The sequence below is a fragment of the Takifugu flavidus genome, chromosome 1, assembly GCF_003711565.1.
Source record: "Takifugu flavidus isolate HTHZ2018 chromosome 1, ASM371156v2, whole genome shotgun sequence".
Taxonomy (NCBI): domain Eukaryota; kingdom Metazoa; phylum Chordata; class Actinopteri; order Tetraodontiformes; family Tetraodontidae; genus Takifugu; species Takifugu flavidus.
In genome coordinates, this window is record NC_079520.1 from 19,116,713 (window position 1) to 19,143,380 (window position 26,668).

Sequence of the window (26,668 nt, forward strand, 5' to 3'; positions counted from 1 at the left end):
TCAAAGAAATAAATCTCCATGCAGTTAATGTATACATGAACAACTCTCAGAAATTCAAAATGTTCCTGTAAATAAAATTCTATTGCATGATGCCAAGGAGTTTTTACAATGAACAATGTGATTTGGTTTGGCAAACAATTCAGGAAATCATTAATCAAAATAGGAAAATTTATTTCAAATAACTCTTCAGCATGTTTTGGTTCATCTCAGGGTTAATTGATGTTGTGATTTATACAATATAATACATACAGTAAGTTAATACTCGAAACATACAGTAGCAGTTTACTGCACCACTTGCTTCACTCGGGATCATCTCATGATCATATTGAGATTTAAAATTTTGTATGCCAGTTTGCATCTGCAGGTTATTGATTAAGTTGTAATGAAAAACCTGCAAACTCTCATGCTATTTTGTACTTTATTTCTTTAATGGAATGATTGTGTTGAAGAAAGGATGCTAATCCTTTTCCCACTGTAAGTACCACGTCCAAGTTTTTAGTTCATGTAATATCAAGGCAAACCAGGTGGGGGCAGTACACACTCACTACATACTGGATCCAGACAAACGAGAAACGTAAAAATTAATTGCCCTTTTAAATGATTAATTACTAAGACGTTCTCTGAAAGAAAGCTAACCTGTTTGTCACAGAGATATTTATACATGGCAAACTTTTGTTTCTCTTCTGAGAATTTGCTTCATTTTACAGTCAGACGTTCCAAACTACTCTGGTATTTTTGTCATGTACCACTTCTGGTTCACTCAGAGTTCTCCCTCTTTCTGTGTAGAATCGCTGCCAAGAAGCTGTCCCATCGTCTGTGTGCTTAGCTCCTCTTTCACATCTGTGAGAGATTCATTATTACCAGCAACAATTATATCATCCAAGAATTATTCTGTCATCTCCAGCCTCTTCACTATAAACACAGATTTTTAGTAGCGTGTTTAACGTGTCATTTTGACTTTCCTTCTTAGTGGCATCAGCCCAAATGAAATCATAGAAGCTTCTTTGAAGGTTTGTGGAACATTACGAATCACTCTGTAGCTGATCAACATCTGCTTTACATTCATACTCCTGTAGCTCCTGTGGGCATCTCCTTCCTCTTTTACTCTCTTTGGGGTTAATGTCCTGTAGATCCAAGCGTGGTGCTCAGTAACACTTTTTGTTATGAACTTGTCTGATCTTGAGAACTTGCCCTGTGGCTGGGTAGAAGATCTGTGGGGCTGCGTCCTCCCTGTCTTCTTCAGTTTTAGGCCACCTGTGGCTGACTTTAGTCCTGGCAGCCACAGGTGGCCTAAAACTTTATTTCCCATAATCCATGATTAAATAAAAAGAAAAATACTTTATTTCTGCTTACGCCCTTATAACAGATATGATGCCAGTGTTTTCAAGCAACCTGACTATGATAAGAGGTCATCTCTGAAATATTTGTATTGCAAAAAAAAATTCTAAATCAATAATCTGGCAATGACTTTAAAAGTTAAATGTATGGTGAAGTTTATGCTTGAACCTCAATGTGTGGCTGAAATAATAAAGTTCTGCAAACACGAGTGAAGCTACTGTGGCAGAAAAGACTCAGCACAAGCTACTCGAAACATTTGATGACATTTGTCCTCATAGTTGGTCCTGTGTGATCCCGCTAGCATCTGGAGTTTTCTGATATTGGCGCTACGACAAAGCTACGTTCACTCCTGATTCAAACGATAACAGGCTACTTATTTTTTAATTATAAATGCATTAGCAGTAAGCAAAAACAGAAGAAATCAGGGGGACCAAATACTTTCCCTGGCATTTAAACAGAGTAAATGCACATACTACTATGTACATTTCTACTGCACTTTAAAAAAAAAGAAGCACATTTTTGCTTTTATGTATCTATGAAACATATTTCCTATTACTGAAATCATAAGAGTCTTCTAAAACAGCAGCAGCCAATACTTTTTATACATCAACCTAAAATGACAGATAATACAGCCCTTATTGAAAGGAAATATACAGGGAATACATTGAAAATGTACACATTATTCACAGTAGAAATGAAAAAACATGTTATTTTACAGTGAAAGTTTCCTGCAAACACTTTTTCAGCATCCCCATGAGCCTTTACTGGGAAGACGGCTGTCTAGCTTTACTTTCATCATTTTAAAACACAAATAAAACATCAAACTCAGTTAATGTGGGGTAAAGAATTTGAGTTGCAGGTTGCAGTTCAGGCTTAAGCTGGAATCACTGACCAGCTCTATATGATCTATTTATTTATATCTGTTGCTAAGGTATGTTGGATCTGTGGGATTTTAGTGTGTTTGCATCCTTATTTGGACTTTGGGCTGTTCTGAAGGTTTTGCAGCTGTATAGAATGCTGTGCTGCAGCAGCAGCAGCAGCTACAGCTACAGCAGCAGCAGCTACAGCAGCAGCTACAGCAGCAGCAGCAGCTACAGCAGCAGCAGCAGCTACAGCAGCAGCTACAGCAGCAGCAGCTACAGCTACAGCTGCAGCAGCAGCTACAGCAGCAGCAGCTACAGCAGCAGCAGCTACAGCTGCAGCGGCAGCAGCAGCTACAGCTACAGCAGCAGCTACAGCAGCAGCTACAGCAGCAGCAGCTACAGCTGCAGCGGCAGCAGCAGCAGCAGCAGCAGCTACAGCAGCAGCAGCTACAGCAGCAGCTACAGCAGCTACAGCAGCAGCTACAGCAGCTGCAGCGGCAGCAGCAGCAGCAGCAGCAGCTACAGCAGCAGCTACAGCAGCAGCAGCAGCAGCTACAGCAGCAGCAGCAGCAGCTACAGCTACAGCTGCAGCAGCAGCAGCAGCAGCAGCAGCAGCAGCAGCAGCAGCACAGTGCCCTCTCCCGTCCAGGCTCTGAGACATAACCGAAGCTCCAGGCCTGGAAACGCCTCAGCGAAGCTCCACGTAATCTCGCCTGTGAGTCGGGAATTACAGTCATTCTCTCCGCACGCTCTAAATTATGACCCAGACAACTGAATATTGAGAGACCCAGATCTACACTGACTCCTTTATTTTTCCTTCCCCCAAGGAATGAAAACACACACGTGCACATTTTTCTATTTTTCCTCCTCCCTTTCTTTTTCTTTATAAAGAGTTAAGGCCTCTGGCCATAATTCTGGTTTTCCCCCTTTCTCTGTGGCCGGGACGGAGGCTGATGGGAGCTGACATCATGGTGGTATTGTCCTCACCGTGGAGTTAATGTGACCGCAGGGATGCCATGTCTGCATGCTCCGCTGGCTCTGACGGAACACAACGCAAAGTGCTTCATTGTGGAAAGAGGTAAAGGGAAATCCAAAGGAGCATAAGATCTCCTCTCCTCTCTCTTTACCCAGCCGGCCATCAGCAGGAGGCTCCCCCTACATGAGCCTGGTCCTGCTCAAGGTTTCTTCCTGTTAAAGGGGAGTTTTTCCTTGCCACTGTTGCTTGTTTGGGGTCAGGCCCTGGGATTCTGGAAAGCGCCTTGAAACAATTTTGATTGTATAAGACGCTATATAAATAAAGATTGATTTGATTTGATTTGATTTGAATAGAGAACAACTGTGCATGGAGGTAGACCGAGACAGAAAAACACATTTTCACAAGAACCGGAGGAAACTTTTGTGTCCATAAAGCCAGACATTGGACAAGTTTGTTTCTAAGCCTTTGGGGGGGCACGCATGTTAAAAGTCTTTCTGTGTATTGACAAATATGCGTGATTAAAGATCTGAACCTCTTCCTCGACTGTTCCCTCAGTTTGTCGCTCATTAGTAGTTTTGGACTCATTACGGACTATTCTTGCCAAATCCGAAGAGAAGCTGAGATGAAAAACAGACAAAATCCTGCTTTTGTTGCTCTGTTAACTCTTAACCTCCCTCAACCCAAATGACCACTGCAGCCCCAGAATCACAGTGGTTCAGAATGTCTGGAGGATGTTTGACCTCGAGGAACCTGAGAATTTATAGAACCTTTCATGTACAGTTTAGTGGCTACGCTTTATTGATCAAATTACACCACCTGTAGGACCTGCTGCTCTGTGTTTACCGGTAGTTAGTCGGTCTTCGTGCTGAGGCCTTCATCCTCAGACTGTCACCTCAGTTGTGCTGTGGGTGGAGATGCTTTTCTGTCTCATTGGATGGTAGTAGGACGATTGAGATGGGTGATGCACCTGTACAGACCCCCCTCCAGCACCTCCGTACATTCCTCCATATGGCTGGTTAAAGAGGTCTTGAGGGTTGTCTGTGCTCTGCTGCCTCTTGTAGGAGTAGCCGTGTCTCCGGGTGGAGCCGTGCACAGAGGAGGAGGATGAGGAGGTGTGTCCAGGGGCGGACACCTGACGGTGGACGTGGCGCACTGTCGGTTCCCAGGCTTTGAAGGCCGAGCTGGAGAGCATCGGGTGTGTCGTGGTCTTGGGGATGCGCGGGTGCTCCAGGTGGCCAGAGGGGATGGAGATGGAGAGCGGGGCATGGAGGTCATGCTGCGCCGCTGCAGGCTGGTGGATGTACGACTTCTCTTTATGCTGCCCAGGCACTGGTTGGAAGGCTGGAGGGGCCACGGGCTGATACTGGGAGAAGTCCATGAGGGGGAAGCTCTTGTAGTAGCTTTGAGATGCACTGTGAGCTGTAACAAACCAACAGTTAGAGGAGAGGAGGCGCTATAGTTGGATGGACCATTCTCGGATGAGGTGGAATGTGATGATGGAGTTAAAGGTGCACGTTTGAAGGACGGGGAGCACAGCAGCAGCCAGGGTTTATAAATACCCTCGCCCCGAGTCCAGAGGTTGCACATGTTTGCACATGGCTGGAATGTCACACAGAATTATTTAAATAACCGAAAAACGGAGGTCATTGCTGGTAGCTTCATAGCTAACAGTAACTGTGTGTGTAGGCAAGGTTACTGAGAAATCTGACGTGAAGGTGTTGCTAGAAGAATTAAAAACGTGCAATTTAATTGTTTTCTGTGTGTGAAATGATCGATTTCTGTATCTGTTTCTGTATGTTTACTATATTTGAAGGTTAATATAAGACATCATGGCCTGTTCTACTTGTGTATTCATTTATTTTATGCATTGCTAAAAGCCCTGTGGTCAGCCATGGTGGTTTTGTTAATGTGCTTTCCAGATCAACCGGAACATGAAAATGTATTTGGCTGATATTTTCTGATAATGGGAACAAATTGTTTTCGTTATTACATTTTGTTCTGAAAGGAACTGGAGCAATTCCAGTTTAAGTGCACTTGGTTTCAGCTCCTGTGAGCTTTCGCTTCACAATGTAAATATTTTGATTCTTGGACATCTGCGAGTGAGGGACAACACTTTACCGATTTGGTTTGGGAGGAAATCCAACTTTGGTGTTCCTTCGCATGCTCACACGCTTCCGTGTGGCTGTTGCCTTTACATCTGGTGCTTCACGGAGGGAAGCGACGCTCACGGCTTGGCCAACACTTTTGTCTATATGTGAAAGGTCACGATGTTGCTCGGAATCAGCATCACGTCTGCGTGTCTGACTTACCCACGGCTTTGAGGGAGGTGTATTTGTTGAGTCCCACTGTGCTGTGGTTGCTGTGCGGGTGTGGAAGCCCTTGTCCAAATGGCCCATAGGTTGAGTTGTTCAGGTGGTACTGTTCTGGTGTGAGAGGACCAGAGTGTCAGTGGGTTAGTGAAGATGTGGGTGTCACCTGTCTTCCTCCAACTACAACACTGCCTCCAACTTTGAGTTGGCTGTGCTGACAAATCTCCGCAGGGACCGTGTGGCCCAGCAGTGCCAACAATCACTGGGCTACAACGACCTCATGGCACCTGCGGCTGCTGAATTGGGGACAGACGACAACCCCGTCGGGCCACGCTAGTTCCCCACTGTTAGTGTAGGTAATCATCCTAACCAGATTAGTGGATCATAATGAAAATACCTGAGGGCATCTCACTAATTATTTATTGTTCATCTGTACTGAGCCACAACGTTGCTTCACTCGTTCTTCGACCTTTTTCCTCTTTGCGTTTTTAAAATGGACTTGCTTCACTGCACCGGTTACGCACGTCTATTTGTAACTTTTCCATCGGATGGATTTAAAATTTTTGATTTGAGAGAGAGGTACTGCATCAGTTCATAAGGCCTGCATGGTTGCACATGTTTGTTTATTAGGCTACACAGGGACCAGTCACAGTGTGGTTATGGTCTGCAAGCTTGTTAACTCTTAACAATGGAGGTCTGATTCTGGGTCCTGTCCTGCTCTCCTGGATCCTCCTCTTTGTCCTTCAGACTATGGACATCTGCACTCTGTTCTCTCCTCCATTGCTCAAATATAGTAACGTTTTCCCCCAAAAAGTCATCAAACAGTCAGGGTAGCAGTAAATCTTTCAACGCTTAGGTCCAATCAGTTCAAATGTGTTCAATTACTATGTGGGTAATGACCATGACTTTTTCCAAAGTCCTGCGTCTGCCATCTTGTTCACTCTGGAAAAACCGATACTGGTCATCTATTTTCTGCCCAGGCAATCTATGGACTCTTCCGCTTCATTCTATGGCTCAATTAGGGGACATTTGCACCAGAAACGGAACCCGTGTACACGTGCTCTCTGTGCCAGCTGGACTTTTTTTTTTTTTGCGATTCCTGCAACTCCGAACGTGATTCACGTTCACTCACACGCCGACCCTCTAATGTCAGCCTGCGAGTTCATTAAAAGCAGGGTGTGACCAAAAAGATCATCTTCAGAGAGCTTTAAGGCGACGTTGGGATGTAAAGCATGCATAATGATATAGAAATATAGATCATATAAGAGTGAGAGGGTGCACATCACTGGCCTGTACTTTAATCCCACGCTGTTTTCAACCAAAGTCTCCCTCCACCCTGTGTTTGAAAAGCACAGACGGGGATGATCGGGCCTCCCTGGTGGATCGCAACAGCGGGGTATTTAATATTTGTCAGTGAGCTGTCAACAGCAACAGCAGATTGAAATATATTGGAGAGCAGCAACAGGAAGAGCTGTCGGAGGGTGAAGGATGTAGCAATTATGTTCATTATTCCAAATCAGAGGAAACACAAGAATATGGGGCAGAAAACTCACGCTGCCACCTGTGTGAGTACACATCGATGTAATTTGATGACATCATTTATAAAATGCTAAAGTGAAGGTTCAGTAGTAGAACTCACACAGATAAATAATCACTGTTCAAACTAAAAACGATTCAAATTTGACCACTAACACTAACCAGAACATACTGCAGTGAGAATATTTGCAAGGACCTCGCCTTAATAATTCATTAGACATAAAGAAACTGCACGCTGTGCCAAGTGTCAGTCATAATTTGAAGCGCTCCAAAGAGGCCGTATCACGGCAGATTAATCGATGTGCCCATTAATATTTCTCTTTCAATAGCTGGGGGGCAGCGATGTTCTATGGCATCTGAGGAGCGTGTCTCTTCATTGGATCACAGATGTAGAATTCAAATACATTACTAGTACGTCTAACTGAGTGTGCACTGTGAGTTAGTGGAGCATCGTGTGCACGGGGGCAAAGGGTTACAATCACATGAACAGCTGTCCAAATATTCAAAGTGATGCTGCTGAACTGATGATACTTGTCCTGAAGGCTGGTTTGGAAGGGCTTGAAAAACATGCAGGCTGTTACAAGCATGCGCGTGCATTAATGTATGCGTGTGTGCATGTACTGAATGTATAGAAGATGTAGAAAAGGACAGATATTGCCTGTAGAAGCCCAACCTACATTTGCATACTAATAACCCAGCTGATGTGCGGCACCTGCAGGGACGTAAATCTGCACCATCCGAGACAGGATTTGAATTTTTAACATTGAGGGGTTTTTTTTAGTATCGAATTTGACAAAAGGCATCAATTTTTATCTTTTTCCCTCAGTGTTTAATGTTCAGTATTAGCCCTTTTGTGGATGAAATATGGGACCCTTTGCCAAGGTTTTTACTGGCCAGCTGCTGGCCAGTTGGCTCTTCCGCCGCAGCTGTGAACTATAGCGTCCACTATGCGTGAAAGGGTTTAAGAATTTGGGATAAAATGAATTGGGTTTTATAAAAATAATAATAAAAATCAGTTGCTGGGGTCATATACAGGTGAATTCTCAACTTCAAAGTCTGAATTCGATAAAAAAAAAGATTCCTAGTTGACCCGGGTTCACTTTCAAAGATCTGGTCTGTCTTTGGCTCGTCTCCTCGCAGCTTGACTTGAATAAGCATTTAATGCGTGCGACCGTGCGTGTGCTCACCACTCCTGCTCCGCATCATCCTGGCTGAAACGCCGTTGGCCCTGCCCTCGCTGGGGGAGCTGGCTGCTGCAGGGTTTTCCACCGAACTCGCTTCAGCCCCCTGCTGCTTCAACAAGTCCGTCAGTGTCCTGGAGATCAACGACAGTCACAGTGTGTAAATTTCCTCGTTGATGCAGGTTCATCTAAGACATTAGTAGAAAATCAAGCTTTTCTTTGTCTGTCCCCCCTCTCAGGGACAAACAGGCAAGATTTCCAGGGTTGGGTTGGGTTGTAGGAGAGAGAACAGGGCGACGGATGAACACAGACACACAATCCTGTCAGAACTTCAGTCTTTTCATGAATGCAGCCATAAGACGCGCTACCATGGCCTCACAGAAACAGGTGAGACGTCCCCCTTTTGGACGACCTGTCCCAAACTAGAGCTGACAACGAAAGTGTCCCCGACTTCAGCGTTTTTAAAATGTTGGGCGATTTTTAGTGATTAAAATTAAACAGGGGAGTTACGACCGGCGCTGCTGACTCCACCTGTCAGGAATGAGCTTCTCATTGACCAATGAGATACCGTTATGCTGCTATGAGACGGTGGATCCGTCAACCAATAGAAAGCGCTGTCAGTGTTGCTCAGATACACCTGGGACGCAGCCCAGAGAAGTGCGGTGGCAAACAAGTTAAAGCGATCGCAAAAGTGTGGAAAAGAAGGTGAAAATAAACAGGAATGAAGGAAAAAAATCATAAGTAAGCTAACTGCACATCTGCGAACCAAATGTCTCCATCAGTCAGTGACAGTCAGCCTGGGTTAGCCTGTCATATTTAGAACCACAATCAAATAATAACATTGTTGCTGTTGTTGTTAAAATGATGTTATATATTTATTCTGTTGGGAGCAAAAAGGAGGAGAGGGAAGAACTGTCCTTTTACTGAGGAATGACGAACAGAACTTCCATTTACACGCCCTTGTCAGCCAGACCAGGATGACGCAACGATGCACCTTTGCAAATCATCCGTTCCTGTTGGCAGCAGATTTGCTGTGGTGAAGTCCTCTGACACGACGAGTTGAAAAAGGTAGAACATGAGTGTGATTCAGCCTGTTGCTGCTCTAGGACCAAAGGTGACGCCACAAGGAGGCACCTTTTAGCACCATGGGCAACCACGAACACAGGACCCAGACCAAGTTGACTTTGTGCCTCTTTTATGGACGGTTCTTTCCTTTTTTTTTTAAATCTGTGAGCTGGAAATCTCCCCAGATTTTACTTCACCCGACTGCAGAGATCATCCTCCCTGCCACTCATGCGCTCTGTCCTCTTTATCATTAACACAAGCACAGCTCACAGCATCCAGACCCACAACATTGAGTTAAAATGGTCTGATTGTGGCTTTTATACTCAGGTATAAATAAACAAGACACGAACCAACAAATCGGCATTTAGAGAGCAACTCCCCGTCCCTGGGGCTCCAAATCAATTCACAATTGTAGTCATTTTACTTCTAATCTTTTTATAGTCCATTCGCCTGTTTTCCTGTATTCTATATAAAATCATGGTGTGAAACTGTTGTCAAATACCTCCCGATGTAAAATGCTAATCGCGTCCCCTCATCTTTAATCCCTGTTTTTTTCCTTCTGTCTCAGCCCCCACCTCACCTAAACTCAGCCCTAAATCTGTCTCTTTCTCTCTCCTCCAACCATATCGTTTGTCTTCGTCTCCGCTCTTCATCCCCTCTGACTCAGTACCGTGCGACGCCTCAGGCACCCGCCTGCTCTCCTTTCGGCTTCCCGTTCAGACAACTTGCTGATTCGGACTTTTAATCCTGCCCGTGGGCTACTGTTTTAGGGTGTTGGTTGAACTTTGGGGAAGGTTTCTGCACATGCCTTTGAAGCCAAGATTGCCGGGAAGATGGATCAGTAATTCAGATTAATTTTGGCGCGATGAGGGCATATTGACAGAAACTGCCTTGCTGGAGTTTAGCCCACTGTCATGCTAATGTCTCTTTCAAATTTCTTCTAGCCTCAGTCAATGTTTGTCAGGTCACTAATTTGCATTTGGGTTTTCTGAGTCACATCTTGTGTGTAAAGTTCTGCAGCCAAAGAAGAAAAGTACGCGCAGGACTACAAGGGTCAAAGATGTCGGACCAGAATTTCCATGGGATCTTCAGCAGAGACAGCTGACGGGCTAATAAAGTCCACCAGCCTTCATCACCTCTGCCATGGAATTTACAATGTTGCCAGCTTGTGAATCGCTATTAGTAGGATTAAACGACACCAAGCTGGCCCATTTGTTTTTGGGTCAGTTGGGTTTCAGTTACGTCGATGCACGTTTTGATGTCTTGTATATAGACCCTTCAGGCCTTTTTTGATTGGTCAGTCATTGTAGGGATCACAGGGCCATTTAGATCCGGCGACATTTCGGCTTCTTGAGTCTTCAAGGACCTTATTTCTCTCACTTACTCGCTCCCGATCAGCCTGGTCGGAGAACTATGATTATTGACAACTATAGTAAACAGAGACATCAGCTCAGGTTTTGCAGAATAAATTATATGACAGGGTTGTGGAAATGACATGATGTTTGATGTGAAGGATGCTGATGATGATAAGATCGGCGTGGACATTGGTGGACTGGGTAAAGGTCAGGCAGGTGACCCTGCACCGTGACCCCCACCTCAACCGTTAACATTTCTTACGCATTTCTAATTTAGCCTGCTCCCCCGCTGAGCTGATGGTTGTCTGTCTGAACTTGTCTGAAGGTCAGCGAGCATTGGAAGCCCAGCTCATCGGTCGCTCTACAACAACCACTCTAAAGACTATTCTATATATTGAATCAACATTAAAGTCAGCTAATAGCACGGGCCATTCTGATCGGCAATGCCGATGTTGCACCGAAATAGGAAAAACTGAAGTCTGCTGAGCACCACAACGGCACGACTGTCTGGAGATGTGAGAATGCACCCTCCAGCCTCTCTGACCAGACTGGCTCTCTCACGTGGCCCCGGTGGACCTTCTGTGCACCTCATGCAGTTAACAAACTTTGTGGTCAGCTGGGCGCTGGTGGCCGTGTTTTCTTATCAATGCTCAGACTTAAGTTGCACTGGGAACCTGTTCAGGTCACCAACAGTGTCGTTAAAATGGACCTGGAACCATCTTGTGTTTAGGAGCTGTTTCAGGGTCCATTCATAATTATTATCCTAATAGATTAAAGATTAAAGAATCATAAACATCTACTAATTATAGCTAAAGTTACACCTCACATTTATTCGGCCTCTAAGGGATTTTAATCAAAAACTGTTCAATTAACATTAAATGTAAGAGATTGTGCAAGATTTCCTTCAATCTGTCCCTGAACCACCAAGAACTGAAATATTAGCCCATTTTCCCAGTCAATTAAAGAACCTGGATCTATTTTGGTGCTTTTTTTCTGGTTTTGGTTTTGGTTCTGGAAAGTATGTCAGGTGACACCATCTGCTCAAGTCTTGTGATGCTGAAATCAGAGTAGCACTATTCTTTTTTTCCAGCTGGAACCCAAAAAATCAGTTAATAGTAAAAAAAAATAAAAGAAGTAATATTTCCTTTGTCACCTTGAAAATAGAAGAAATGCAGCGAAATGTTTCATTTGCTAATAAAACTCATTGTTGTAGCTGGTTGAGGCTGTTGACAGATGGCCCATTAGAAGTTCAGAAGACGGGTTAAATGGAGCTACCGGGCCAATCTAGTGCACTCTGCTGGTCTTGAGCTCGTCTCTTTGGAGTTTGCAGATGAGAGAAAACTTCTTTTGGCAACATTTATAAATCATTGATACACAGAATGTCACGAAGCCTCAACCGCACCAGCGTCACCCAGAAATACGAGCGCCAAACACAAGCAACACACAGTCGAAGCCTTGAGCCAGCAAGAGCTGCCCCACATTTACGAGGATGTAGACCCAACGACACCCAGCGGGACCGAGCGGGAGAGAGTGAAAGTGACAGAGCTGGAGGCTCAAACCTGTCACATCTGATACAGCCCATCGTACAACCATCGTATAACCACCTTATAACCATCGTATAACCCGTTCTTTCACTTTGGAAGGATTTACGGCGAGTGGTGACGCAGGCATGTAGGTAGCTCAGATGCGTGGATGCAAAGGCCCGGGTGGTCGGTGACAGGTGATGGAGGGTGGCAGCCTGATCCCTGCAGACGATCCGAGGGCGAGACAGACGCAGGCGAGAGGCAGAACGCGGCGAAACTTTGAGGAAACTCACAGAGAACTTCTTTCACTCGTCAGCACATTTTCTCAAAGGGCAGCTTTTGAAGTAGGACTGGTACCCTTGGCTCAGGTTCTGGAGGGTCTTGTTGCCCTTTATCTCCAAACACCAGAGGAGAATAGACGAGTAATCACAGAACCGATGCTTTAGGTAGCTTCTGTCAAAGTCGCCAGGGTTTCAGACTTACCTCCATTTGTCTTTTCGCTATCGTTCTGATTCAGTTTTGATGCTAACTTTTTGAAGTTCAAATAACTGTTGACGTGTTCAGCATAAACCTTATTTAACTCAGGCTCAACTGTAAAGTTTGCACCTTCGATGCAGATTTAAGAACCATGAAAGAGTTTTCTTATTATTGGGTTTTGTGATTTATTTTTAGACGTGTCCTTTTGAATTAAAGCACAAAATAAACGAGCGAGGTTCCCGCAACAACAGGCTGTCAACTATTGATAATGACACCATATTCGGGTGAGAATTGTGTGTTAGAGAGAGAGGGGGAGGGGGATCGAACGCAAACAGAGATCCCATTTGCTGATCGTGGCCCATATGTTGCCCCCACTGCTGTATCGAGTATTGCTCATCTGTCGGCCTCAAATCAGGTCGCAGCAGTCAAAGCCTTTAACTGATTTAACTGACAGTGTCCTTCATTACATCACACACACACACACACATACACACACGCACGCGCGCGCGCGCGCGCAGAGGTAAGTGCAACAGCAGCCAACCTATAGATTTGTATTAGCCGTCATTACTGAACGAATCTTTGTTTCGTGTCCAAACAGAAACAGAAATTTAATCCTGCAGAATAAAATACAAGAAATCCTGGTTATAATCTGTGGTTTCTCCGGTGCTGCTGGCCGTTCTAGACTTCATGTAAGGTGGACGTGGTATTGGAGGCCATCTAACCGTGCTGTTACTGTTACTGGAGCATGCTGATGCAACCTAGACGCCCAGACTATCGTCCCTGACATCAGCAGAACAATAAATCTGTGTGAGTTCATGTGTTTGTAATAATTGTAAAGGTCATCTGTGTTTGCTTGGTCTCAGCTTGTAAGCCAAGTCCCTCTCCGGTGTGGCTCTTCATTAGATGCGATCTTCATGTCCTAAGGCGGCGCACTCCATTTGCTTTGTTAGCTGAGGATTAGCACAGCATGCAAACACGCTGAAGCTGGTTAAAGCAGAAGAAAAAGAAGAGGGGAGCTTCACACATCAAGGTGCCTGCAAGCATGTGAGGAGGTTGATCTGGGAGGAAGATCACTTAGAATTTAGCCTTCCAAGCTGATTTGGCAGCATCCTGACAGGATGTTGACAGGAAGAGAGTCCGGATGAAAAATACAGCAGAGAGCAGGTGCATCAGTATCGGGCTCTGAAGTGGGTGGACAGTTGTAGTTTTTCATCATTTCCACCGTCCGTAGAACATGAGGTTTTACTGCAAGTACACTTATAGATTAGGGATTTATGTCAGCGGACTAATAAGTCAATGAGCATGCAGGCAGAGCAGCGCAGAACCCGTAAAGCTGTAATCTGGAAATGTGTTTAATCGCCAGGAGGAGCGGTAATCTGTGAAGATGGGTAGTTTCTATTTCAGCGAGGTGCCACGCTGCAGGAAATATTAACCCTGGCCGTTACCGAGTGAATGAGGGTTGCAACTAAGGTTAACAGCAGAGCAATCGGTCGATGGAGCGTTGGCGAGCATCCCCACCTCCAGTTTTTTCTATTAATATGCAAAAAGAAATAAGTGAAATAGGGTAGAGAGAGGAGGGGATGTGGAGAATGACAGTAAAGACCTGAGTTTGGGGCACCTGAATGGCCTCGGATCATTTTCACGTTCTGGTTTTAAAGCCTGAATATGAAGTTTCTTGACACCATCTGTGTTTTCTGCCTTTTGCTAATTCCATCATCCAACTTAATCTTTAAATCCACGCCGCTGTTGAGAAATCTGAGCAAACTCTCTCACGCGCCAGTGAGACAAATATCTTTTGTGATGGTCGTGTGCAGCGGTAACGCGGAGAAAGGGAGCAGCGAGCGAGAGGGGTCACGAACACACGTCCATGCTGTTCACCATTTGTTGAGTTCCAGGAGAGAAAAGCCTCACCCTCAAACCCTGCTGCAGTGAGTGCTCAACAGAACCGAACTCTAACACATGTCTTATACGCATGTTTAATGCACAAGTGTGATTTGTGATTTTTCAGCTGTGGAGCGACAGGAGACGCTACAATCCAGCTAAAGCAACAAAAACTTTCTTTCTTTTTTTCCAGTTCATGTTTTTATTTCAAATATAAGTCATGCTTACAGGCAGAGCCGGTGGTAGAAGGGGGAGAAATATAAAATCAGATGGAAAAAAAGAACAGAAAATGGACAGACAGAAACAAAACAAAAAGAAAAAAAGTCAAATTAGAATCATTTTGAAAGATGAATGAAAGCAAAACATGGGCGTCATGAACATGCATGGAAGGGCGAGTTTGTGTCCGGCAAGCTGGAGCCAGACGTGTTTTCACGCTCACATGCACGGAGCAAACACGCGCACGTACTCTCGTAAACACACGTGCTCCTCACCTGGAGTTGAGGTCGGCGTGCCCCGCCCCCATTCCCCCTCCGTCACTTCCGCCGCGACTCTTCTCCAGGCCCAGTTTGGTGAAGATGCCCACCAGCACCATGATGGCCACCACGCCACAGATGATGTACACGATGAGGTGCGTGCGGTCCCGCTCCTGGTCGCCCTGGCCCTCGGTGACGGTTGCCACGGGCTTGCCGGTGTTGGCCCAGATTGGCGTGTCGTAGTTGGAGCAGATGCTCTGGTCCAGCCGCTGCTGACGGAACTGGCAACAGAAGCGGTAGAAACAGGTCCCGCAGCAGTACAGGAAGACCCCGGCGTTGCAGTTGAAGGGCGGGTCCCACTGGCCCATCACATCATAGTAACCCTGGCAACGCGTCCCACCAACAGGGGGATCGTCCTCATCATCCGCATCCCCGCCGCTGATGGGAGTGGACAGACCCGTCTCTGGAGGAGTGTTCTGGGTCGTGTCTTTGTAGCTGGGTGTCGTCTGGTTGGCCGGGACGATAAAGGGGTCTCCCGCGGTTACGGTGGAGACGGGCGAGTCCTGGGAGAGGGCGGGGTGGGCGGTCAGGAAGAAGAGAAGGCAGCCGAGGAAAAGACGGCAGCAGGAGTGTTTGGTGGGTGTCATGTTGCTAGAAGAGTCCTTTGGCCCAAAGAAGCACTTGCAGAACCACCTTTGCAGAAAAAGTTTGAAACATGAGAAAACAATTGTGGTGTTTTAGATCTATTTATGTATCCATGTAGAAAAAAGTAGCGTTTTCCCCCGAACAGATGTCATGAAACACACGATGTATCTATTGATGGCACAGGTTTATAGACTTGAGCAGGGGATGTTTCACGGGTCAGCCAGGATCTACACCAGCCTGACTCCTCTTAAAGGTGAAACAGAACCAAGGACCTGCTCAGTCAGAGCCAAAGTCCAAAACTAATTAAACCACAACTCTTTGCGCTCTCACCTTTTTCACTTACGATCACAGGCGACCTTCCGCTGCTCTTCGCTGCTCTTCGGGGGCTGAATGATTCCCTCTACCGACCTCCACAAACGGCACTCAGCCACATGATTCCCCCGTTGGTCCCCACAGATGTTTGTCCCCTCTCCTCATGTGTTCTCCATCCTTGTCAGGGGACTCAATCCAGCGGGCTCAAGCAAGCACGAAGCAGAGCGCTCCTCTTCCCCTCTTCCCCGATCACTTCTTTTCTCACTACTTTTTTCTTTCAGCCCTGCTCGCCCTTCGCTAGCTGCTCTGGACAGCTTGAGGGCTCTACTGTTGCACGTAGCACCGTGTGCCTTGTGTTTGCCTAGAGAGACGACATGTGGGAGACGGCTCTAAACACAGCAACAGTTCTGGAACCGAATGAGCTCGTCGGTCTTCTGTTTACCTCTGCTGGGGAGGGAGGGAGAGAGAGAGAGGTAGAGAAAGAGGGGGGGAGAGGGGGGGAGAGAGAGGGAGAGAGAGGGGAGAGGTAGAGAGAGGGGGGGAGAGGGGGGAGAGAGAGGGAAGGAGAGAGAGAGCAAGAGAGAGGGGGAGAGAGGAAGGGAGAGAGAGAGAGAGGGAGAGAGGAAGGGAGAGAGAGAGAGAGGGGAGAGAGAGAGAGAGAGGAGGGAGAGAGAGAGAGGGAGAGAGGAAGGGAGAGAGAGGGGGGAGAGAGGGAAGGAGAGAGAGAGAGGGAGAGAGGAAGGGAGAGAGAGGGGGAGGGAGAGAGAGGGGGGAGAGGAAGGGAGAGAGAGAGGGGAGAGAGAGAGAGAGGGAGAGAGAGAGAGAGAGAGGGGGGAGAGAGGGAAGGAGAGAGAGAGAGAGAAGAGAGAGAGGGGGGAGAGAGAGAGGGGGGAGAGGAAGGGAGAGAGAGCGTAAGAGAGAGAGGGGGAGAGAGAGGGAGAGAGCGAGCAAGAGAGAGGGAGAGAGAGAGTACGAGAGAGGGGGGGGGGGTTGGTGTATCTGTCATACCCAAAGGATAAAGCTTGGGGGGGGGGGGGGGGGTGTAAGAACAGTAACAGAATGATTCTTGTCACTTAAAAAGAGGATTTAGGTGTGTGTATCTGGGGCTCTCTCTTTTTGTGTGTGCACATTTTGGATTTAAACCAGCATTGTGAGGACATTTTGGCCGGATCTCTGAGCATTGAAGCGCTTAAAAGAGTGTGAGGACCCAATCAACAGATTTGTGTTTCCTTTCATTCTTATCCAATAGCAGCATTTTCCCTACGTGAGCCACAACAGCGTCTTAGACCGACTAATTCACATCAACATCTACTTTTAACAAAACAAAACGAAAAATGATAATCTGCTTGGTTTTTCCCGGCAAAATTTCTTAAAACTCCTTCCTGTAATTCAGATTTTGTTTTTGCGAACTCAAATAAGTCCAAGAGAGACCGGTGCAGTGTGTGTGTGTGTGTGTGTGTGTGTGTGTGAGAGAGAGAGAATTAAGGGATGTAGAAAGCTGACAATGATGAGGTGCTGTAAGCAGATGATGAGCAGGAGTGACCACAGCAGATGCTGACTGTCCACTGTTGGCAGCGTTTGACACTCATGCCCACACAGGCAGCAACACACACACACACGCAGATGCACACACACACGCACACAGACACACACACCATCCCCCCAAATCCATTTTCTTCTCTCATTTCCAAACGTGTCTTTTTAACCTTCTGTTTGTTTGGTAGTCTCAGATAACACATTGTTTTGCAGCTTTCATGTCTGTGATCAAATTAGTGTGTGAGAATGTGTGTATGTATGTATGTGTACATGTGTGTGTATGTGTGTGTGTGTATATGAGTGTTCTGGTTTTGGCATCTTCTGAGCAGCCTGGGATTTACACAAAGGCAGAGGCAAAGCTGGAGATGGACCCTGCTGACTTTATGAAGCACACACACACACACACACACACACAGAACCAAGGCCCATTATAGGAGCTTTCCTCAAAGTAAAGTAATACATGTCCGACTTTAATGGAATCATAATCCAGATTGACAATTCCTTCAGTTTACTGTAATTTTGTTTCAGGCTCTGTCGGGTGCTGTAAAGAGGAGAGAAACTGTGTTGAGGAGAATGAAAAGGATGTAGGGCAATGGGGAGGGGGGTGAGGAGGATTGGAAGTAAGGGAAGAAAGGGTGTAAATAGTTGTGCTGCATTTACATGTCCGGTTTAATCATTGAATTAAGTCCATAAGCCTTCACAATGATGCAACCCGCCACCAGGGGGCGAACCAAATGATTAGATTTCAAGAGTCTTAAATTGTTGATTACATGTTTATCCAGCTTTGTGTCAGTTGTGCTGTTACAGACTGACACAAGCAGTCAGATTATCACAAATAGAAGCCTGCATGCTTTCAAAAAATCCGCTTTTAAACATTTTGTTGTATTTGGATTTTACTGCTCAGTTCCTTCTCTGCATAATAAGCCTTTGCAAATGGAGGTTATTGAAAAAAGAACATTTTGTTCCCATTTGTGAAGCTCATGACAATATAATCCTTCCCGTGCGTGCTATTGGTGGTACTTAAACATCCTTCCAGTGTCTGCAGAATTACATGTGCAGATGCTTTGCCAGTTTTGTTTTGTGGCTGCCACAATAGTTTTGGAAATGCTCATCATTTAAATGCATTAAACGCCTTCACCTGCCTAAATGGCAGGTGAAGAATAGAAAAGATGTTTCTGTCGCTCTTGTGCCTCTTTTTTTTCTGCAGGAGGAGCACCTTCAGCAAAATGGAGGTCAGCGTTTCTAAATGAGAAGTGTGTGTGTGTGTGTGTGTGTGTGTGTGTGTGTGTGTGTGTGTGTGTGTTGGTAGAGCTCATCCTGAAGCTGATTCTCAAACAGCCATCAGGTCTCTTGACCACTTGAAGAGTTCTCTGATTTTTGGGAAGTTAGTGTTGTTTGTTTCAAAGCTGTACTTTCACAACCCTACACACACACAAGAGAAGGACATTTTTCCTTGTGAGGGTGATTTGAAGCTGCGGAGCTGTTTAGTGATCACAGCAAAATCCACCTAATGAGTTGATCCACTTGATTTTCTTGATATTCACTTGATATTTCCCGCTGGGAAATATGTGGGAGGGTGGGGGATGTACGAATGACATTTAACCTTTAGCAGAAACTGTATTTAAAACCCCGTTTTGCACATTTTGGTTGTAATGCCAAGGAACACTTTCAGGGTTTTTAGTTTAGAAAATTTTAAAAGCATAAATCATTTCTCAGACACAAAAGTCGGAGCACAAAGGACAAACCCAAGCTGAGGTGTCTGAGGCCAGTCTCTCCTTTTCTGATCAGCTGGTTAAGATTCTCCTCAGTTTTTCCTGTAAATTCGTGTCGATTTTAGTTCTGATTAAAATGCTACTAAAATGTTAATGACGATCAACGCATAATAGATATTTCATTTATGTGATGTCATCAACTGTGTCACCAAGGCACCCGCCTCGCCCCCTAGTGGTGACATCTGGTATACATCAAAACTGCCCAGTACACGCGTGTCAAATTTTGAATCACGTGACTTTTTATTTATTTGATAATCACTTTTGAGGTTACATTCAAGTGTTTATGTTGTTGAATCCATTTGGTTGCGGCGCGTGATAGCGTTCTCCGTCCCGACCTAACTCATTATACCTCGCTAATTTGAAAAGTTCTCAGAAAGGCAAAGCCCAACACTGTCCATGAGCTGACGTTTATAAGACGATCAGTGTGCCATGTCAATCATGGCTGTCTGCACAAAGGCTGAGAGCCACCATGACCACGGTCGTGCAGGAGGTTTGCACCTGGCATTTATTTTTGTGTGCATGAGTGACGATTGTGCATCCCAAAATCAGAGGATGATTAACGCGGTCACATGAGCCGAGCTTAAATATCAGAGTTTATCCAGAGTGGAAGAGAGAAACTTCTCTACAAAGAGTCGCTGACCGTGAATTGCAGGTCCAGATCAGAGTCGTGTTTTTTCAGAACATGTTAAAGATCATCGGGGCACATTTCTCAGACTCCCGATGTGTTTGGGGATGTCCAGCTGGCAGCAGATCCTGGGGCGAACCCAGCACGCGCTGCAGGGAGAACATCACCCATCTGGCACTGGAATATCTCCGTATCGTCTCAGAGGAGCTGAGGGAAGAATCTGGGAGCACCATGTTTCCCTGCAGGAACTGCTGCTCCCAGTGACCTGGAGGGAGATGGAGATGAGGGGACAGAAACGTTCCACACATTCCCTCTCTGGTTTACTCAAGAAGCTACTAGAGTGGTGTCTAAGTTCACAAGTCCACAGGTATACAACTGTGTGTGTGTGTGTGTGTGTGTGGTGTGTGTGCGTGCGTGCGTGTGTGTGTTTTGTTTGATGACCTCAGCTGCTCTAATGATGGTGCAGACTTATTATTAAGGTCATCTCCTGTGGGACAACCAGGCTGACAGAACTGGAAGTGGATGGATGACAGGAATCAGAGCATTGATCTGTGTGTGTGTCTGCATGTGTGTGTCTGTGCGTGCGTGTGTGTGTGTGTGTGTGTGTATGTGTAGTCATGATGGAAGCGACTCGGGCTGTAACAGTGTTGCATGTTTCAATTGTATATTGTATTTAATTATGTGCATTTTTTTTAATAAAATGCCTTTAAAATACATTTGTAGGAAAGATCTTCTAATTTTAAGTCATGACTAACGTGCACGAATTTAACACTTTAACACTGTCGTACAGAACATTGTTTTTTTTAACCTTCCGACTGTTACTTATTTCCACATTTGTGCGAATAAAATCCTTTCCCCGCATCTCTTACGCATCACTTTACATTAAGTTGTTATTTTTGGAGTATTTATGAATATTGCAGTAAGTTGGTCATGATCTTACTGAATAATGTTCCTCATGCAGCATTTTTTTAATTAATCCCAATTAAGTATGTTAATTCAGGCGGTGAATTTATCTGCATCTAGTTGGACAGGACAGCATACTGTGTGTGTGTGTGTGTGTGTTGTGTGTGTGTGTGTGTGTGTGTGCGTGTGTGTGTGTGTGCGAGCGTGCTGTCGTTTGTAAGGGTCCCAACAGTTCACATTCTATATTCAGATTTTATACTCACAGAGCTGGAAACAGTAATTACAACCTACCTTCATGCGTCTCTCGTTGTGTGTCGCTGAGGTTCTGGCAGGAATTTGTGCTTCATGTTTGTTTCTTTATTTGTGTCTCTACAAAATATAAACACAAGTGAAAGGTGACTGCTTATGAGTGTAAGTACCTGAGAGAATGAGCAAAAGGAGGATGACACTGTGGTTCTGTGTGTGTTTGTGTGTATGTGTGTATGTGTGTGTGTGTGTGTGTGTGTGTGCGTTCAGGCTGTCAGTCTGATGTTTGCAGCCCTGCAGGACTGAACTGGGTATCCTCACAGCGCCGTGGCGGCCTGACAAACTGACACGATGCTTCTCGTCGGGGACATTTAGCAGCGTGCATGTTTAGCGCGGGCTAAACGCGGCCGACTTCACAGCTCTGCTTCGGGTGGTGGTCTTTGATTTGTCGCTGACGTCGGGAAACGTTTGCCCGAAGAATCATTCGCATGTTCCTCGGCCCCGTCTGCTCCCTCACGCATCAACGTGCGAGAGCGCGTTTGGTCCGCAGCTTTAAGAGGCAACCTGAGGTGACTCACAGATTCATTGTTACATTTTCGTTTGCAATTGATGCATTAAAAATGAGCAGCCTGCCAACAAACACCACAAAGACAGACGTCACATTTTTGGTAATCGTGCATTTGTCCTGCATGTATTTCTGTCCCTAAACGCTTGTGAAGCGGGAACATCTTGGCCCTCTCAGCTTTGCTTTGAATGAATCATCAGAAATATTTAGACATTTCATACATTTGCCTAATTTGCCGCAGCCTCCGGGAGCGAGTGAGTAAACGTTTGGGCCCCGTTTGTGACGTTCTGATGTGAGTTGTCCTGCGTCAGGTCCGTCAGCAGCTCCATCCATGACTTTAAAATACCAAGAAGTGGACTTTGAAGATTGAAATGACCCCCGTGCACATGCAAACATCGAATCTACAAATGAGCCACGACGTTGACTGTGGCGAGAGAATTTGACATTAAAGGAGGGGTTGGTGTGTGTGAACCGGCAGGAATTCCACCCACTCGGGGTCTTTGCTGCCTGTGTGCCTTTAAATCAGTTATTCAGTGTGGAGTCCAGGAGAGGCGAGCGGAGTTATTAGAGCCAGTTAGGTGAATGATCAGTAATGTTTCCTCTGACTGCCTGGCTGCACTCAATCAGGCAATTAGCAAAGCAAAGACAAAGAGGGCAGCGGGGCCCCGAGGGCCTGAATCAGAGCCCGGGTCTTCCACCCGACACATAAACACAATGGTAGGATTACGCGCTGTTAGAGCTGCACAGCGTCGGTGCCCCCCCCCAGAGTCAAAAAACATAAATCAGACCTTCACTGTCACATTTTTAAAGATTCTCATGCATGACAAAGAACGAAAACACCACGGCAGTTTGGCATCCAGTCTGGATAATGTGTGTGTGTGTGTGTGTGTGTGTGTGTGGTGTGTGTGTGTGTGTCACTCCCTCCGGGCCTCCCTGTCAGTAATGACCTTTACCGAGTGAAAGGCGATGCAAATATCCAGCTTGATTTGGGGCCATTACAACAGCACACGACACACCGACTTCCTGAAGCAGAGGCGCTCTGGTGAGAGGAGCTGTCAATCTTACGGGCCACCTTTCATTAACAGTTCAAAGGGCCGACTCTCCTCCACACATACGACAGCGCCACACACTCCCGGGTCATTAAAGGCATCATTTCTAAAGTGAACTGTAATGAATCCCATTTGTGTCGCCTCCGGCACTCGCGCAGCTTTCGTTTTTAATGCTTTAACCCTCCACAGCTACTGTTCTCCGACATCACAGTTGTTAAAATAAGAAGAGTTCTCTCTGTAATATCAGGCATTTTCCAAATAGGGCTCTTACCTCCCTTGCGGTGATGTACGCTACAGTCCTGGGTCATGTGTACTCACAATGTGATTCACCTGAAACTGTGACATTGTTTTTATCTGTTTTAAGGTCATTTTCCTTACAGCAAACTTGATGCTAACATTCACACATGCATCAGCTACTGTGGTTATTAAAGGTCCACACGTGGCTGTTTTTGGGATATAACAAGTTTTTCTTCTGTGGCTGTGTCCCAAAGTCTTCCAAATGTTTAGGCGATGGGGCACCATGGTAACATGGAGGCATTCTCGTTAGCTTTAATCAAGGAATATGACTCAGGTATGGCACAAAGCTGAGCCTTTGTTCATGTTATAAGTCAAACTAAAAATAGGAAACACTATTCTAACATGATTTGACTGAGTCTCATGTGTTTACATCACAAACAACCCGGCATTTTAACAGGCATGCGCAGATGTTTTGACGCTGCGCTTGTGCCGTTTGCTCCGGTTGCTTCACGGGCCCCTCAGACCAGCTGGGACAACTGGACACTGGCTGTAGGAGGTCAGGGTCAACCGTTGCGTGCCAACTGTGCCACAGCTGCTTTAACCTAACACGGGAAATCTATGCTGTTAACACATCCATGATATACAGTAGATAGATTTTGTTGAATGTGTGTTAGAACTGGAGAAAGAGACGGAACATGAATGTGTACATGGATGGACGCACGGACACATCATGGACACGTCAACAAAGACTGATCCACAGCCAGCTCAACGATGCAAGGTGGTACAGTATTTGTGATACTTTCTTTTTAGCTTAATTTCAAATGTCAAAGAAGAAAAATAAAATAATGAAAACTACAACATGAAATCCATTAATGCAGTCAAGACATTGATTCCCACTCACGCATAGACTTTCGACCCCCAACCGGTACATCAGCCAAACGTTTTCCACAACGGAACGTTGGTTTATTCACATTTGCCTCATCAAGAATGCAGCCACGGGACACTTTTATGAAACCTATCGCTGTTAGCACCATTAGCTGTTGTTAGCCAGCCACGACGTGTGACCAGACATGCTAATAAACGCCGTAATGTTCAGCTTGAGCAGCTTCATGTGCAGCATGGAGCCACCATCTCGGACTGAATTTAAACGTTTTACGTAAAGCCTGGGAACATAAAAATCCAGCATCAGGGGGGTGGTTGTTATGGCTGAATGTGTCGATTCTGATTAGTTAGTCACAGCACAACTTGTGTAAACTGGAGGGTTAGGGTTAGGGCTAATCAACTTAATGGAGACTATTTAAACCAGTGTGGAACAACTGAAGCATGAAAGAATGCATCTCTGCAGGCAGCGCACGCTCAGACCTCGGCTGAACTCCAGCTCTCGTTAGTTTATAGCAGGTGAAACAATATTTGAGGCTCACTTTCAGTACGAAAACAGGAAAGCTGGACCCATGTGGATATGTTGTGTAATTCACAGTGTAGCTCTCCTAAGGTCATCTTAGGGCTTTAATAATTACATAATGGTTGGTCCAGCTCCACCAGCAGCAAGGTTGCCATGGCGTCATTTACTTTTTAGGACAAAATCGAACTATTTTAACCTGAATTCCAGTTTGAGATGTGACTAATTGCCAATATTCAAACTGATTGGCTGCTGTTCACCATCTCTGGGCACCGTTTTCCGTTTGACACTGTCCCAACAGAAGATCATCTGGTCCGCCGCGAAATGGGACGTCCTGGCTGATGGACACGGCCCCCAGAGGCAGCGGTTTGTCTGGCGTGGGCTGAAGGAATGACCTGGAGAAACGCCTTACCTGTTTGACCTTAGACCTGCCCCTAAGGAGGAGCTGAAGGCTCAGTGAGCTGGTCTACAGTCAGCCAGCGCAGGTCACCGTCCCCAGGTCTGTGCTCAAGAGAGGGCGAGGCTTTTCACGCCTGTTCTACCTCCCAACATGGCCTTTAAGAGTCGCCTATGCCCCCCTTGGGGGCCCCCAAGGGGGTTTCCCTACTCCAAACCTGCCAGTGACTCTGGTACAGGCCATGACCTCCAACCCCGTCGTTGCGGTCGGATTGTTTGCCTGCCTTCTCGTTGGTGGCTTTACTGTTTCCTCCAAGTCATTTTGTAACAGTGAATCCTAAGGGGGAAGGGGGGGGGGGGGGGGGGGGGTCTTCATGGACCTAATTCATCTCCAGAACTGCGTTGTATGTGGTGACCGAATAAACGAAGCACTGTTGCGCTGACGCAGTGAGAAATTGTTTTGTTGTCTCTGAGCGGCAAGCAACACAAATACCAACGTTTGCACTTCACTTTCGTCTATAGCGTGCTTGTCTACACAAAGTGGTCGGTGAATTCTGAGTGATCTCGTGCTGGGGGCTTCCCAAGTATGGCTTTTACTGGCTGCTACAATCGAGCCAATATTTCGTGTCTAAATAAACAAACTCATCCTGAGGAAGAGAAAAAAAAAGCTGGCAGCTGTCAAGGACTCCACAAGGCAACAGGAAGGAACATGCTAATCAACGATCCGCAACCCATCATTCCTTGAAATACTTTGAGCAGATTCTACTGAGTCACTATGAAACTGAGGGAGGGGGTGAAGAAACAATTTCAAGGATTTACATCTATGAAGTTACGGTTGCTTCCATCATTTGTCAACAACAGGTAAAGCTAAAACAACCTTCACCGCTGCCCCGAACATCATTCCTGGGGAGCAGGGAGCAAAACTTAGTAAAAATATTTGCCTTCTACCTTCCCAATAAACAGGTACAAAAGGAGTCCTCCTTGCTAATCTCTTCGCAGCCTTCTTACTCTTTGCCTCCCACACTTCTGTAGGTAGCCCCCCATCCTCCGTGCAAATGTCAGCCTTCACATCCTCTGCTATCAAAGACTCCTCTGTCGCGGCAGGATCCACCAAGAGCTGACTGCTCCTCTCACATCACACAACCTCCACGCAACAGAAGGAAAGGGACACACGGCAAAAGCAACAGTCAGACGGTGCATCGGATTCAGGCGACGTCTCAGACCCGCCGTTTCTACTGTGGTGATGTGCAGATTTACCGCAGCTTATGGAGAGTTCGGTTTGTTTAAAGCTCCTCAGAAAGGAGGGAAAGCTCCAGCTGTAAGTGAGGGGCAGAGAGGGGGCCTGATGGCCTCTGGCCAGTCTGTCCCTGTTTGTAGACATCAAGCAACGTCTGAACTGCCAGATTAAACTTGGGTAAAATGAGAAAAGTCACACAGACGGAGGGAGATTATTAAAACTTGCCATAGAAAGTTCCTGTCAGCTGACGACTCAAACATCGGGACCCGCCGCCCCTTTGAGAGCGCAGCCTTTTTGATCACTTCTTGCAGTGTTCATATTTGGGGATGAAAGGGTGGCAGGGCACGTGTGATTAAACCTGTCTACTGGCAGCTGGGTGGAGCCTCCTGTCGCTGAGCCGTGGAGGACAGAAGAGATCTGTGGGCTCATTAGTGGCACGGCCTCAGGACTTTTATCTGCTCTGCGCACAGGTGAAAGTGAGTGATGGTGCTGATGCTGCAACCTGTATGTCAAGTTAGCTTGGAAGAAAGAGGGCAACGGCGTTGGCATGCTGCGAGCATTAGATGGAGTCATCGAGGGCCCGCTGGGGGGTCTTTGTAAGATGACGAAGAGCCGACTGAGCGAACCTTTAAAGCCCGTGAGTTCAGTCTGGCGGCGTGAGGAGGAAGAGATGATGAAGGGCAGAGTCTGTTCTCACTGTCCCAAACTACAGCTCCTTTTCTGACATAGATTTTGTTTTTGTGTTTTAATTGCCACAGTAAAGGCCTGT

The 26,668-nt window shown here is 46.1% G+C and overlaps 1 protein-coding gene and 1 long non-coding RNA gene across 3 annotated transcripts; both read right to left on the reverse strand.

Moving 5' to 3' along the window:
- Positions 1–2,977: 2,977 nt before the first annotated feature.
- On the reverse strand, positions 2,978–16,392 carry shisa8b (shisa family member 8b). Of its 2 annotated transcripts, none has more exons than XM_057057956.1 (5): positions 15,966–16,392; positions 14,996–15,670; positions 8,210–8,337; positions 5,487–5,600; positions 2,978–4,596 (listed from the first exon to the last, which is right to left on the reverse strand). In XM_057057956.1, exons 2-5 carry the CDS (start codon positions 15,622–15,624, stop codon positions 4,058–4,060), a joined length of 1,410 nt encoding a protein of 469 aa, XP_056913936.1. In that variant the 5' UTR covers positions 15,625–15,670; positions 15,966–16,392; the 3' UTR covers positions 2,978–4,057. The 2 variants fall into 2 exon arrangements, with proteins under 2 accessions (XP_056913936.1, XP_056913849.1); XM_057057869.1 differs by having other exon boundaries at positions 15,953–16,392.
- Positions 16,393–18,115: 1,723 nt separating this feature from the next.
- LOC130529178 (uncharacterized) lies at positions 18,116–23,970 on the reverse strand. The gene is made up of 2 exons (XR_008951491.1): positions 21,062–23,970; positions 18,116–20,132 (listed from the first exon to the last, which is right to left on the reverse strand). It is a non-coding gene; the product is annotated as an uncharacterized LOC130529178 (long non-coding RNA).
- Between the last annotated feature and the right edge of the window lie 2,698 nt (positions 23,971–26,668).

Excerpts from the sequence above, each read along its gene's own strand:
- shisa8b (XM_057057956.1), bottom strand. The coding sequence starts at position 15,624 with ATGACACCCACCAAACACTCCTGCTGCCGTCTTTTCCTCGGCTGCCTT. Across the intron at positions 8,338-14,995 it reads CACGCCGACCTCAACTCCAG|GACACTGACGGACTTGTTGA; the intron begins GTGAGGAGCACG and ends GTTGATCTCCAG. Across the intron at positions 4,597-5,486 it reads CACCTCCCTCAAAGCCGTGG|CTCACAGTGCATCTCAAAGC; the intron begins GTAAGTCAGACA and ends GGTTTGTTACAG.